The sequence below is a fragment of the Cloeon dipterum genome, chromosome 4 (assembly GCF_949628265.1).
Source record: "Cloeon dipterum chromosome 4, ieCloDipt1.1, whole genome shotgun sequence".
In the NCBI taxonomy this organism is placed as follows: Eukaryota; Metazoa; Arthropoda; class Insecta; order Ephemeroptera; family Baetidae; genus Cloeon; species Cloeon dipterum.
The window spans coordinates 36,150,656-36,162,723 of record NC_088789.1 but is presented as its reverse complement, the minus strand read 5'-3'; the positions used below and the strand labels follow the sequence as shown (position 1 = coordinate 36,162,723).

At 42.0% G+C, this 12,068-nt stretch overlaps 1 protein-coding gene across 1 annotated transcript; it reads right to left on the bottom strand.

The window, feature by feature from the left end:
* Window positions 1-336: 336 nt before the first annotated feature.
* LOC135943904 (spore coat protein SP96-like) lies at window positions 337-5,507 on the bottom strand. Its single transcript, XM_065490574.1, has 3 exons — window positions 5,455-5,507; window positions 5,021-5,142; window positions 337-794 (listed from the first exon to the last, which is right to left on the bottom strand). Exons 1-3 carry the CDS (start codon window positions 5,505-5,507, stop codon window positions 337-339), a joined length of 633 nt encoding a protein of 210 aa, XP_065346646.1.
* Window positions 5,508-12,068: the final 6,561 nt, after the last annotated feature.

The following is a 12,068-nucleotide window of genomic DNA, read 5'->3' as shown; positions in this document are numbered from 1 at the left end:
TAAATATATTGAGTTTAAAGTAAATTTAATCGCTTCAAATGGTTATAAGAATTAGATAAATATTTTTTAGTGCGATTTATTGATTAGTTCCGAAATTATTAACAGCTATTGATTTTAATTTAATTAAACACATTTTAAAGTTTTTAAATTTAAATTTCTTTACTTTAAGATAAAATTTAACAGGTTTTTCGTGGTTTAAAAAAAATTTTAAAACGAATTTGAATGTAATGAAAAATATAATCTAATTTATGGTTATTTTTATGATTCGTTGAAAAGATTTGTAAACCAGATGAAGATGTTGGGCTAAATGAATAAAAAGAGCTGCTCTCCCATAGGCTATGATGGATCTGGAGGACTTGGAGGACGCGAGGGACTGGACTGGCGGACTGGTGGACTGAAGGAAGGAGAGGAATAGGAGCAGCGAAGACGGACCCGAAGACCACGGAGACGGAAGGAGCGGATCAACAAGGCGCAGCAGGCTCTGGCGAAGACCAGGTCGGACGCCGGCGAGCAGCTGCCGAGCGCGGCGGCGGCGGTGGAGGCGGCGGCGGATGCGGAGGGAGCGGTGGTGGAGGCGGTGGTGGAGGTGGCCGTGGAGGTGGCCGTGGAGGCGGTCGAGGAGGCGGCCGAGGTGTTGGCGGCGAAGACGGTGGCGGAGAGAGCGGCGGAGGGAGCGGTGTTGGAGGCGGGGGTGGCGGAGAGGGCAGTCTGAGGCGTTGGGAGAGGTGAGGTGGTGACGGCTGCTTGTGGCAGGCGTAGAGTCGCGTGAGCAGCGAGGAAGGAAGCTGCTGAAGCTGTGTCGCGTGCGGCAGCGTTAAAGTTACAATTAAAAGATAGGCCATTGGAAACGCTGCTTGCGCACCTGCATCGATTTTATTATTGTTTTTCCCTCTGGTGCTGGTAAGATTGATGCGAAAAAATTATCAAAAATAAATATCTCATCGAAAATTTGCCTTTTTGTTCGTTTCGAAAAAGGTTTGCCCAACCAAAATGATAAAAGGATAAAATACAAATAAAAAAAAACTATGAAATGTGCATGAATAGCAAACAAATCCAATTCCCTTTTGTTTTCTTTGCTGTTAAAAAAGGAGAATCATTGGAAATATCGCATTATATTTCTAGCGCTTGGAAATTTTTCTTTTCTTAATAAATATTAATGCGGTTAAACTAAATATTTTACGCAAAGAAATGTAAACTGTCATTCACGTCAGGAAAATGCTCCATTTCTGGTAGACTCGCTCATCATTGCTCTCTCGTCGGTTCCAAATATTTTGCAATGAAAAAAACTGCAAACTAAATAGAGCACGGAATAAAGTTTGCAGAAGCGTTGGCCGAAGTCGCAACTCGGTGTCGGCTGACCGACGGGAAAGAGAGTTTGCCTGCAGCGCGTTTATACGCAGCGCACGACACAAAATCGGCTTCTGCTATTATAAATCAAAATAGAGCAATAGATTTGGGCCAAACAATCAATTCTGTTCGAGGTGTAGCAGTCGTTCGTGCAAAGGTTTGGCGGCGATTTCAGCGGCGAAGGCAAATCCGAGGAGCAGGAAGGCGAAGGCGCCGGCTACTTCTCGTCGGCGACGGCGCGGTAGTCGGCCATGTCGCCGAATTTGCGCACGTCTCGCGCCTGCCACTGCTGCCACAACGCAAACGACGCAATTCCCCGCTCGTGGCTCGCTGCAGCGGCATTCCGGTCGAAGGGAAACAGATTCAAATTTAATTTAAATTATATATCTTTAATTTTATGATCCCTTGTCTTCATTACAAACTCTAGATAGTATTCAGGTTTGCTTTTTAATTTGATGCCTCGTTTCATTGGCACTAATTATTCTAAACTGGTTCTAATTTAAGCAAACGCAAAAAAAATCTTGATAATTTGGTGTGCGTTAATAGATATCGTGAAAGAGAAGAGAAAAGAAAATGTTTCGACGAGCAGGTCATCTTTAAATTGAAAATCCTTCCACGGTCCAGCAATGTTCAGTCCGAGATGAATATCTTTGCTCATTAAGTAGCGGACCGAAACTGACAACTGCCTTGCTGCAAGAGCTTAGAGCGCAAGGTGGAAGAGAGTCCAGAGCACGTGTCTCTATTTTTAACGTGCGACAGCGACAAGAGAAACACGACGCAGTCTCCCGCCGAGGCAAAACTGACGCGTGTTATGCAACCGGCGAAACACGCGTGCTGCCCGGCACAACAAACAACTCGCTCTTCACATTCGTGCACATTCATATTCAGCGCTGACAAACTAAAATTTATCCCGCTTACCCTCATTTGTTGTCAGTGACGTCACAATCACAACAATAAAAAGGAGCTGCGTGTCTATTTATCTCAAACACCCAAAAATGCAGTCAACAAACCAACAATTAATCTGTTTCATAGTCACCGCGAACTTGAGTGTTCGTTTGTTGGCAGAAAGAATTTTAGAATTCGGTCTGTACGTTTCAACGCGCCGACTTCCTACGCTTCCCCGGCGCCCCTGAAGGACAGTTTGGCCTCCGTGGGCGTGACGTCGGGCGTTAGGGATCGAGCCCGCTGACGAATCAGGTCAGGAGAGTTTTAAACCGCTTCTTTAACTTCTTTCTCGCGCTCTTCGTACCTCGCGTGACTCGATTTAACGCTAATTTTGCGTTATGCTCTCATTGGTTCGGTGCCAATCTGGTATTCGTAATAATCTTCGTCAATGTCAATAAAAGAATATTTAATCATTGAGGATTAAATAGTTGCGGATTATTATTAAAAATTTCTTTCCTCTCCTTGAAAATACTGTAAAAGCACATTTTAAACAAATTTTTAATTGCCGATGATAAGATGAACACAAACAAGCGGCGCGGCCGCGACTCGCAATGATTAGCAAGCGCCCCGCGGCGCTGCTTCGGCCTTTGCCTCCCGAGCGAGCGTGAACGCCGAAATTCGGCGCCGCCGCTGATATTCACCGCATGTGTCAGTTCAAATGCGTGCAACAAATACAATGTGTCGGTGCCGCCGCCACTCCAGCTGATCACAATCTCGAAAAATCATTTGTCACTGTCGTGTTTGGACGAGTCGTGTGATTTAGCAACACACCAAACCGGTAAAATTGCGCAACGTTCAACAAACAGCCAAATTTTCATTGTCGAATTGATTGTTGACCTTTTCTTGCAACAAGGAAATTCGCGTTTGGTTGTTGAAAGTTGCGCAATTTTACCGGGACCAGGACGTAACATTTTTTTTTACACTAAAAAGTCTCTTGCGGAATTAGCTCTCTTTTTAAGTAAAAAAAACGTCAAATAATATATTCACAGCTCTATCGTCAACATTAGAATCATTAATAATCACTACTATATACAGAAGAATTTTCATATCTGCTAACAAAGGTATTTGTTTTCGGCATTATGTGATGCTAAAAATTAGTAAAACCGCAAAGTAACTGCAAGTTAATTAATACTATTTAGTTAATTTATCACCACAAATTTAATTAAGATGATTTAGGTCCGCAAACTTAGAGCATATTTTCAAATAAATTGCTGGCCGCGCGATTTAAAGAAAAACATAATTTTTCACGATATACTTGTACAGCCAATTTCATTTTGGAGGCCGTGTGTGCAGCGGTGGCGGTCAATCAGCGAGGAAGCAGGCGCTTCTTTTTAATTAATTTTGGCAATAAATTGAATTGGCGCGGAGTGAAAATGCTCCGGTTTTATGGCCGCTGATTGCGAGAGCGGAGCGAAAACGAAATTTCAGCCTCGCCTCAGCGCAAGGTGAGCGCGCCGCCGAGGCGTCAAGTGAGAAAAAAAGCAGCTAGCTGACCAGGCCCGTTATTATATGTAAATCCTCCCCGGCCCATTCACAATCGAAAACGCACTTTATAAAGCGAGAAAAAAGTTTTGTACAGGAATGAATTAAATTTAGGATGCATCCTTTCCACTATCCAGACCGCAAAACTGAAGCCGTTTCATTTTGGAAAACACCCGTGGGAATAATAAAGAGCTGCCCACGCGGGTGCGTGTGTATTTTATTTTATTATTTTTTTCTTTTAACGCGGCGCACGCGAGTGAGTGTGTTTTGCGCCGATAGCAGAAAAGTAATTAACCGTGCGAGCAAAAGCAACAGAAGCCGAGACTCACTCCCACGCCAAAACAAGTGGAAACACACTCGAAACGCGCCTTCGAAAACTCAACAAGTGACACCGCAGTGCATGCCCGCTTGCAGATAAAATCAAAATTAATTGAAAAGCCCTTTCAACGTTTAAACCCAGATTTATTTTGCTGTTCATTTGAGTTAAAACAAGTGTCAATTTAAATCGGTAGAAATAATTTAAATAATTCGCAAAAATGCGCTCTTAACGAGGGAAAACGAACGAAATTTGCATTTGATTAAAAATAATCAAAAAGCAGAGGAGCAGTAAAGAAGGCTATTTATTGGTGTGTCGTGCTAGATGCAATTTAATTAAATTGTTTGTGAATTTGGACGGGCGGAAAGCGTTGACACCTTGCGAAAAGAGCGGCTGTTTGCTGCTGCTGCTGCACACGTGGCACGCACACGCACTTATTATATACTTAATTGCCCCGACAAGCCTTTTCTTTCATCGCATATTTAAACATATTTATTTCTTTACTCCTACTCTTTTTATGATAAATTGTTTCGTAACAAATTGAGCGTCTCCAGGAGTAAGTAATTTACATGAGACACGGTGTGGCGGCAAATTGACAGCTCTGAGAGCACGCGAAGTAATTGAGCAGCGCGCGAGTGAGCGCTTATTGCACTGAATTTACTCTCCTTACTGCCAGCAGAGTGCCAAGTGCTAACAATAAGTGCCAGTCGCCAACAAAACGCATTTGTGCCAGCCGACAAAGAATATCTCGTCGGCTGGACTGTAATTTTAACAAAACAATTTAATTAAAATTAACCTCGAGATAAAAATTATGTCATCCCAATTATTTTAATATCTTTTTTGCCAGCTGCCTCCGGCTGCACTCGCAGCTAATCCCGGCTCTTCTTGTCGAACAGATCAAGGAGCTAGCAGGTTAACAGGTCCAGTTACATGGCACCATGTGGCGATTCGCAGAGTCCTTGCGCGCGCCTTCGCCAGCTGCTGCACCTTCATCCTCGTCCTGCTTGCCGACTTGCTCGGGGCATTGTGGTCTTGAGGGCGCATCGCTCCAGCTAACAAGCAAGCGATCTTCGCGTGGAGCAGTTGGACGAGCAGGGCGCGAGTTGCAGGTGATGCTGCACGCCACCTCGCTCGCTCAGCTCCGCCTCCAGCTGCCGCTCCGCCTCCGCGCCTCGCTCTGCCGCACTGCAACGTGCTCGCTGTGATTCCCGAGCTCCTTCAGCCGACCGGCTGCTCCACGGCGACCCACCTGGCCTTCGCCAGGGCGCTCATCTCGGCCAGGCTGCGCCTCGTTGATCTGCTCCGTCGCGTGCTGCCGCTGCTCCACTCATTCCTTCTAATCCAAAACTCGTCCTCCAGGTCACCTCTGCGATCCTCTCCGGTCCCTCGTCTCGTCGTCCAAGTCCTCCAGATCCATGCCAGCATACAAGAAAGCAGCTCTATTTATTAATTTAGCCCGATATCTTAATCTAGTTCATGAATCCATTAAAAATACAAAAAATACGTTGCAAAACAAGAATTTTACCTTTATATTCAAACTCTTAAAAATTATTTCAAGGAAATTGCGGTTAAATTGAAATAAATAGTAAAAATAATAAATTAGCAGTATTAAAATCGAATATAATTTAATAAAATTAACTGCAGTAAATTTATTCGGAACTAAACATTAATTAGAACCAAAAATTATTTATTTAATTCTCGCATGACCATTTAAAACAATGTAATTTTCTTTCAATTCAATCAATTTTAATCCTAATACATCTATATTATTCAGCTTAAATTTAATAAATAAAAACATAAATGTTCAATATTAATATTAATAGATAAAAAATTCATTAATATACTAAATAAATATTTAAATATATTATGTTTACTATTATAACTAATATTATGAAAACTTGAGATCCTTTGTTAATTTTATTAATTTTAAGCGCAATTTTTATTTTACTAACTATTTGTCGTAATTGCACCAAAAGTGCTCTACGGTACCATTTTAAATTTTTGCATCATCAACTTTCATCCGAAACTAAAGTTACATAATTTTATTACCTATAGGCTAAAATACGTTTGTCTCCATTTTGAAAGCTCCAAATGATCAAAACAATAACAACGTCTAAAACCCATATGTAGTCCAGAGGAGATTGAGAACAGTCTAGCAGTGGATAGATCTTGAAATTCTGATTGTTAAAACCTGAAACTAGGAATTGCTAAAATCACCAAAAATGAAAAAATGGATTTCTTTCTCGCGTTTTTCGTAATTTTGAACCTCCAAATCTCGGGTTGTGAGCATTTCAATTGCAAAATATACCTACCAATGGACTCGCCTCAATCTCCCCTGAGCAGCAGAAGGGTTAAGGAGATGCTAACGCTCATAATGCATTTCAACCCCATTGCTTCAATATCGTTAATAAGCGACAACCGCTCACTGTTGCATCTTTAATGCTGTATGACAACTTGTGGATGGAGAGCACACACACCCCTAAATCCTTCAGCTACTTAGAGATGGTAGAGGCGAGTGCAACGATGGCTGGTTTCTGCAATTCTGATACCCGGAACCCGAGATTTGGAAGCATTAAGTTAATAAAACGCGCGAAAATCAAGCAATTGTGTAGTTTTCGTGATTTTGGCAACTTCAGATATTAACAATCATAATTTAAAAAACTGTCGACCGCTAAACTGCTCTGAATTTCCTTTGGAGCACAGCTTAGTGGTGTGTTTTGGCGTTGTAATTAATATTGTCCAAACAATTTGGAGCTTTCAATATGGAGACAAATGTAATTTCACCTGAGTAATAAAATTTTAAATTTTGAGTTTCGGATGAAAATGGACCCAGAAAAAATTATAAATGATGCCAAAGCACATTTTTATGCAATTATGGCGAAGAGCTAATAAAAAATTGCTCTCATAAGAAACTCCAAAATATGTTTCAACAGGATTATCTTATTTCTAATTAATATTAACATTCAACATTTATTTAAAGATAATTTTATTTTTATAATTTTTTTTAAATTAATATTAATGTAGAACACATTTATTTTCTTTATTTAATTTCATATAAATAATAATCATGCCTTAGAATTTAAATATATATTGAATTCTAATAAATTTAATTATTTCAAATGGTTATGAGCAATGTATAAATATTTTTTTCAACGATTTAGTGGTTAGTTCCGATATAATTAACAGCTATTGATTTAAATTTATTAATCGACATTTACACATTTTTTAATTTGAATTTCTTTATTAAAGAATAAAATTTAACAGGTTTTCTTTGTTAATTAAAATTTTTAAAGCGAATTTGAATGGAATGAAAAATTTTATTTAATTTAGCGTAATTGTTATGATTTGTTGAGAAGATTTGTGAACTAGATGAAGATGTCGGGCTAAATGAATAAAAGGAGCTGCTTTCCCATAGGCTAGTATGGATCTGGAGGACGCGAGGGACTGGACTGGAGGTGGAGGACTGGCGGACTGAAGGAAGGACAGGAGCAACGAAGAGACCGACCCGAAGACCCCGGAGACGGACGGAGCGGATCAACGAGGCGCAGCAGGCTCTGGCGAAGACCAGGTCGGACGCCGCCGAGCAGCCGTCGAGCGTGGCGGCGGTGGAGGCGGCGGCGGCGTTGGAAGCGGAGGCGGAGGGAGCGATGGTGGCGGCGGAGGGAGCAGTGGAGGCGGCGGTGGTTGCGGCGGTTTCGGCGGCGGCGGAGGGTGCGGCGGTTTCGGCGGCGGCGGAGGGTGCGGCGGTTTCGGCGGTGGCGGAGGTGGCGGCGGCGGAGGTGGCGGCTGCGGTGGAGATGGCGGCTGCGGTGGAGATGGCGGCGGCGGTGGCGGAAGTGGCGGAAGTGGCGGCGGATGGTGCGACAGTTTCGGCGGCGTCGGAGGCGGCGGAGATGGCGGCGGCGGAGGGTGCGGCAGTTTCGGCGGCGCCGGAAATGACGGCGGAGGTGGCGGCAGCGGGCCACGAACGGCAGCTGGAGGCAGTAACGGCGTGCCGCGTGCGGCACCTTTGCGTTTTTAATTAAAAAGCAGGCCGATCGAGACGCTGCTTGCACACCAGCATCGATTTTGCACCGATTTTTATTAATTTTTTCCCTCTGGTGCATATGTAAGATTCCGGCGGAAATATGAATAAAAATAAATATCTCATCGAAAATTTGCCTTTTGGTTTGGTTCGAAAAAGGTTTGCCCAACCAAAATGATACAAGGATAAAATACAAATAAATAAAACTATGAAATGTGCATGAATAGCAAACAAATCCAATTCCCTTTTGTTTTCTTTGCTGTTAAAAAAGGAGAATCATTGGAAATATCGCATTATACGCTCGTTACTTTGTAAGCCCTCCCCGGCCCATTGACAGTCGAAAACGCACTTAATAAAAGGGGAAAAAGATTTTTGTAAAGGAATTAATTCAATTTAGGTACATCCAGACCGCACAACTGGAGCCGTTTCATTTTATTTACGAGGAGTTATAATTCGTGACATCGGGCGCGCGCTTTCGAGAGATAATGAAAAGAGGAAAACACCCGTGGGAATAATCAAGAGCTGCCTACGCGAGTGCGTGTGTATTTTATTTTTTCTTTTAACGCGGCGCACGCGAGTGTGTCTTGCGCTAGCAGAAAAGTGATAACTGTGCGAGTAAAAGCAAAAAAAGCCGAGACTCGCTCTCACGCCAAAACAAGTAGAAACACACTCGAAACGCGCCTTCGAACACTCAACAAGTGACATCAGTGAATGACCACTTGCAGATGAAATCAAAATTAATTGAAAAGCCCTTTCAACGTTCAAACCCAGATTTATTTTGCTGTTCATTTGTATTAGAAACAAAATATCAATTTAAATCGTGAGAAATAATTTAAATAATTCGCAAAAATACGGATGCTGGACGCTCTTAACGAGGGAAAACGGACCAAATTTCCATTTGATTAAAAAGATTAAAAAACAGAGGAGCAGTAAAGGCCATTTATTGGTGTGTCGTGCCAGATGGAATTTAATTAAGCTTTTTGTGAATTTGGACGGGCGGTTAATTATGAAAATGCGAAAAGAGCGGCTGCCTGGTGCTGCACGCGTGGGACGCACACACTTATATATTTCTTAATTGCCCCGAAGTCGCTTCCCTCTTTCGCGAACCGAGAAAATATCGTGCTTCCACACGACTTAATTTCACATCAGACGACGCCAATTAATGTGAAAGTGACAGATTAAAGCAAATTAAATGCATTTTTCAACTTGAAAATATTAATTTGCAGTGACTGCGAAAGTTTGAATTAAAAATGATTCATCAAGGGTCCGCCACGATGAATATTTTTGATTAAATTTGTTCTGTGGAACGAACAAACAATTGTAACGAGAGGAGTTGGAAAGCCGTTCAATAATTGGTGGGAACGTTTCATGAATGGTTCTCGTTGAAAACTGAAAGTAGCGTTGTTTGGCAAAATGCATCATCTTGGCGCGCGCACTTCGGATTTCGCCAGCTCATGCAATGCAAAATGGTTACCACCCGCCCGCGCCAGCATTTTGCGCTAAGCGAGACCTCTGCGCCAGTGCACGGCTGCGTCCAAAGGGCAACCCCATTTCCTGACCTTTTCCGCACTCGAATCGAACCGAGACGACGATTGCGATTCGTGAAAATTGTTCTGTCCAGAGTGACGCAGAAGAGAGCCGGCTGAAGTACACGGCCCTGGCCATATTTCTAAAAAGCCGCAGGTTGCTGCCATTTTGCACAATTTTCTACCTGGAAAAGCAATAGAAAATCGAAATTAAACACACTGCGGCAACTGCATGGCGAGAGAAGAAAAAACTTGTTAATTAAAAGACTCACACGGCTTTAATCATCCAGCATTAATTATTATGCGCGAGAGGGCCTCTCGAATACAACAAATAAGTAATTGCGCGGTCACTGCAACTCGCGTGTGTGCATTTTAAGTACTCGCACGACACGCCCACGTGCCGATTTTAATTTTAAAACTGGCTGCAACGCCTTTTGAAAATCCGCTCATATGCTGCAACAGGTTTCCGTGGGCGAGATTAGAAAGTGCAAAAATCAAAAAAATAAAATAAAATTGAATATTTTCTCGCGTTTTTGGAAAATTTACTTATTTTTGGACTCGCCTCAATTTCCCCTTAAGAGCAGAAGGGTTTAGTGGATGCTAACACTCATCCCTTTCATGCCATTGTCACAATTTCGATAATAAGCGACTACCGTTCCTGGCGCCGCTCACTGTTGCATCTTTAAAACTGTATGCCAACTTGTGGATATGGAGAGCAAACACCCCTTAACCCGCTAGCTACTTAGAGGTGGTCGAGGTGAGTGCAACGGTGGATGGTTTCTAATATTCTGATGCTTACAACTCGAGATTTGGAGGTGGACATATTAAAAAAATCGATTTTTAATTTTAAATTTCGTAATTTTTCATACTCCAAAACTCGGGTTTTAAGGATCAGAATATAAAAAACTAAAGACCGTTGCACTCGTCTTGAATTGCTCTAACCAACAGATTGGTTTTAGGGAGCTTGCTCTCAACACATAAGATGTCACACAGCTCGAAATATGCAAAACAAGGAGCGGCGACAGGAGCGGCGGTCGCTTATTATTAAAAATGTGGCATTGGGGTTGAGGGATGAGTTTGAGCGCCTTTTAAACCCTCCTACGGGTCAGTGGAGACTGATAGATGACTCCAACGGAAGTAAGATTTGGCAATTAAGATGCTCAGATCCCGAGATTTAGAGGTTCAAAGTTTAAACAAAACGCTCAAAAATCAAGCAATTTATTTAACTTTCCGTGATTTTTACAATTCCTAATCTCGGGTTTTAAAAACCAGAATTTCAAAAACTACCCACCACCAGGCTGTTCTCAATCTCCTCTGGAGCGCAGATGTGTTTTTTGACGTTATAATTAATCTTGTTTTAATAACTTGGAGATTTCAAATTTCATGGAGACGAACGTAATTTCGCCTAAGGTAATAACATGTCTTACCCGGCGATTTCAGATGAAATAAGATATTTAAAAAAAATTAAAGTCACATAGAGCACTTTTAATGCGATTACGGCAAAGGGTTAATAAACTTAAAATTGCACTTAACAGAAACACTGAAAAAGATTCCAACAGGATTATAATTTTTTCAAATTAATATTAATATTAAACATTTTATTTGAAAATATTTTTTATTTCTTAATGAATTTTTTATCTATTTATATTAATATTGGAGAAATTTTATTTATTTAAAAAATTTCAGCAATATATTAATTAAGCCTCAGAATTTAAGTAAATTTAGTTCAAAGGAAATTTAATTGTTTCAAATTGTTATCAGAAATGAATAAATATTTTTTTGTTCGCTTTAATATTTAGTTCCTAAATTATTAACAACTATAGATTTTAATATTTTTACGAAATTTAAAAATTTTTAATTGAAATTTCTTTACTTTATAATAAAATTTAACAAGATTTTCTTTGTTTTAAAAATTTTTTGAAGCGAATTTGCATTTAATGAAAAATTTATTCTAATTTATTGTAATTGTTATGATTGTTTGAATCAATTTGTGAACTAGATGAAGATGTCGGGCTAAATGAATAAAAGGAGCTGCTTTCCCATAGGCTAGAATGGAACTGGATCTGGAGGACTTGGAGGACGCGAGGGACTGGACCGGCCTGGAGGTGGAGGTGGAGGTGGAGGACTGGCGGACTGAAGGAGGAACAGGAGCAACGAAGACGGACGGGAAGACCCTGGAGGTGGACCGAGCAGATCAACAAGGGAACAAGGTCGGACGCGGCTGAGCAGCTGTCGAGCGCGGCGGCGACGAGTTCGTGGCAGCTGGCGGCGGCGGTGGCGGCGGTTGCTGCGGTGGCGGCGGTTGCTGCGGTGGCGGCGGTTGCTGCGGTGGCGGCGGTGGCGGCGGTTGCTGCGGTGGCGGTGGTTGCTGCGGCGGCGGCGGCGGCGGCGGTGGCGGTGGCGGTGGCGGTGGCGGCGGCGGCGGCGG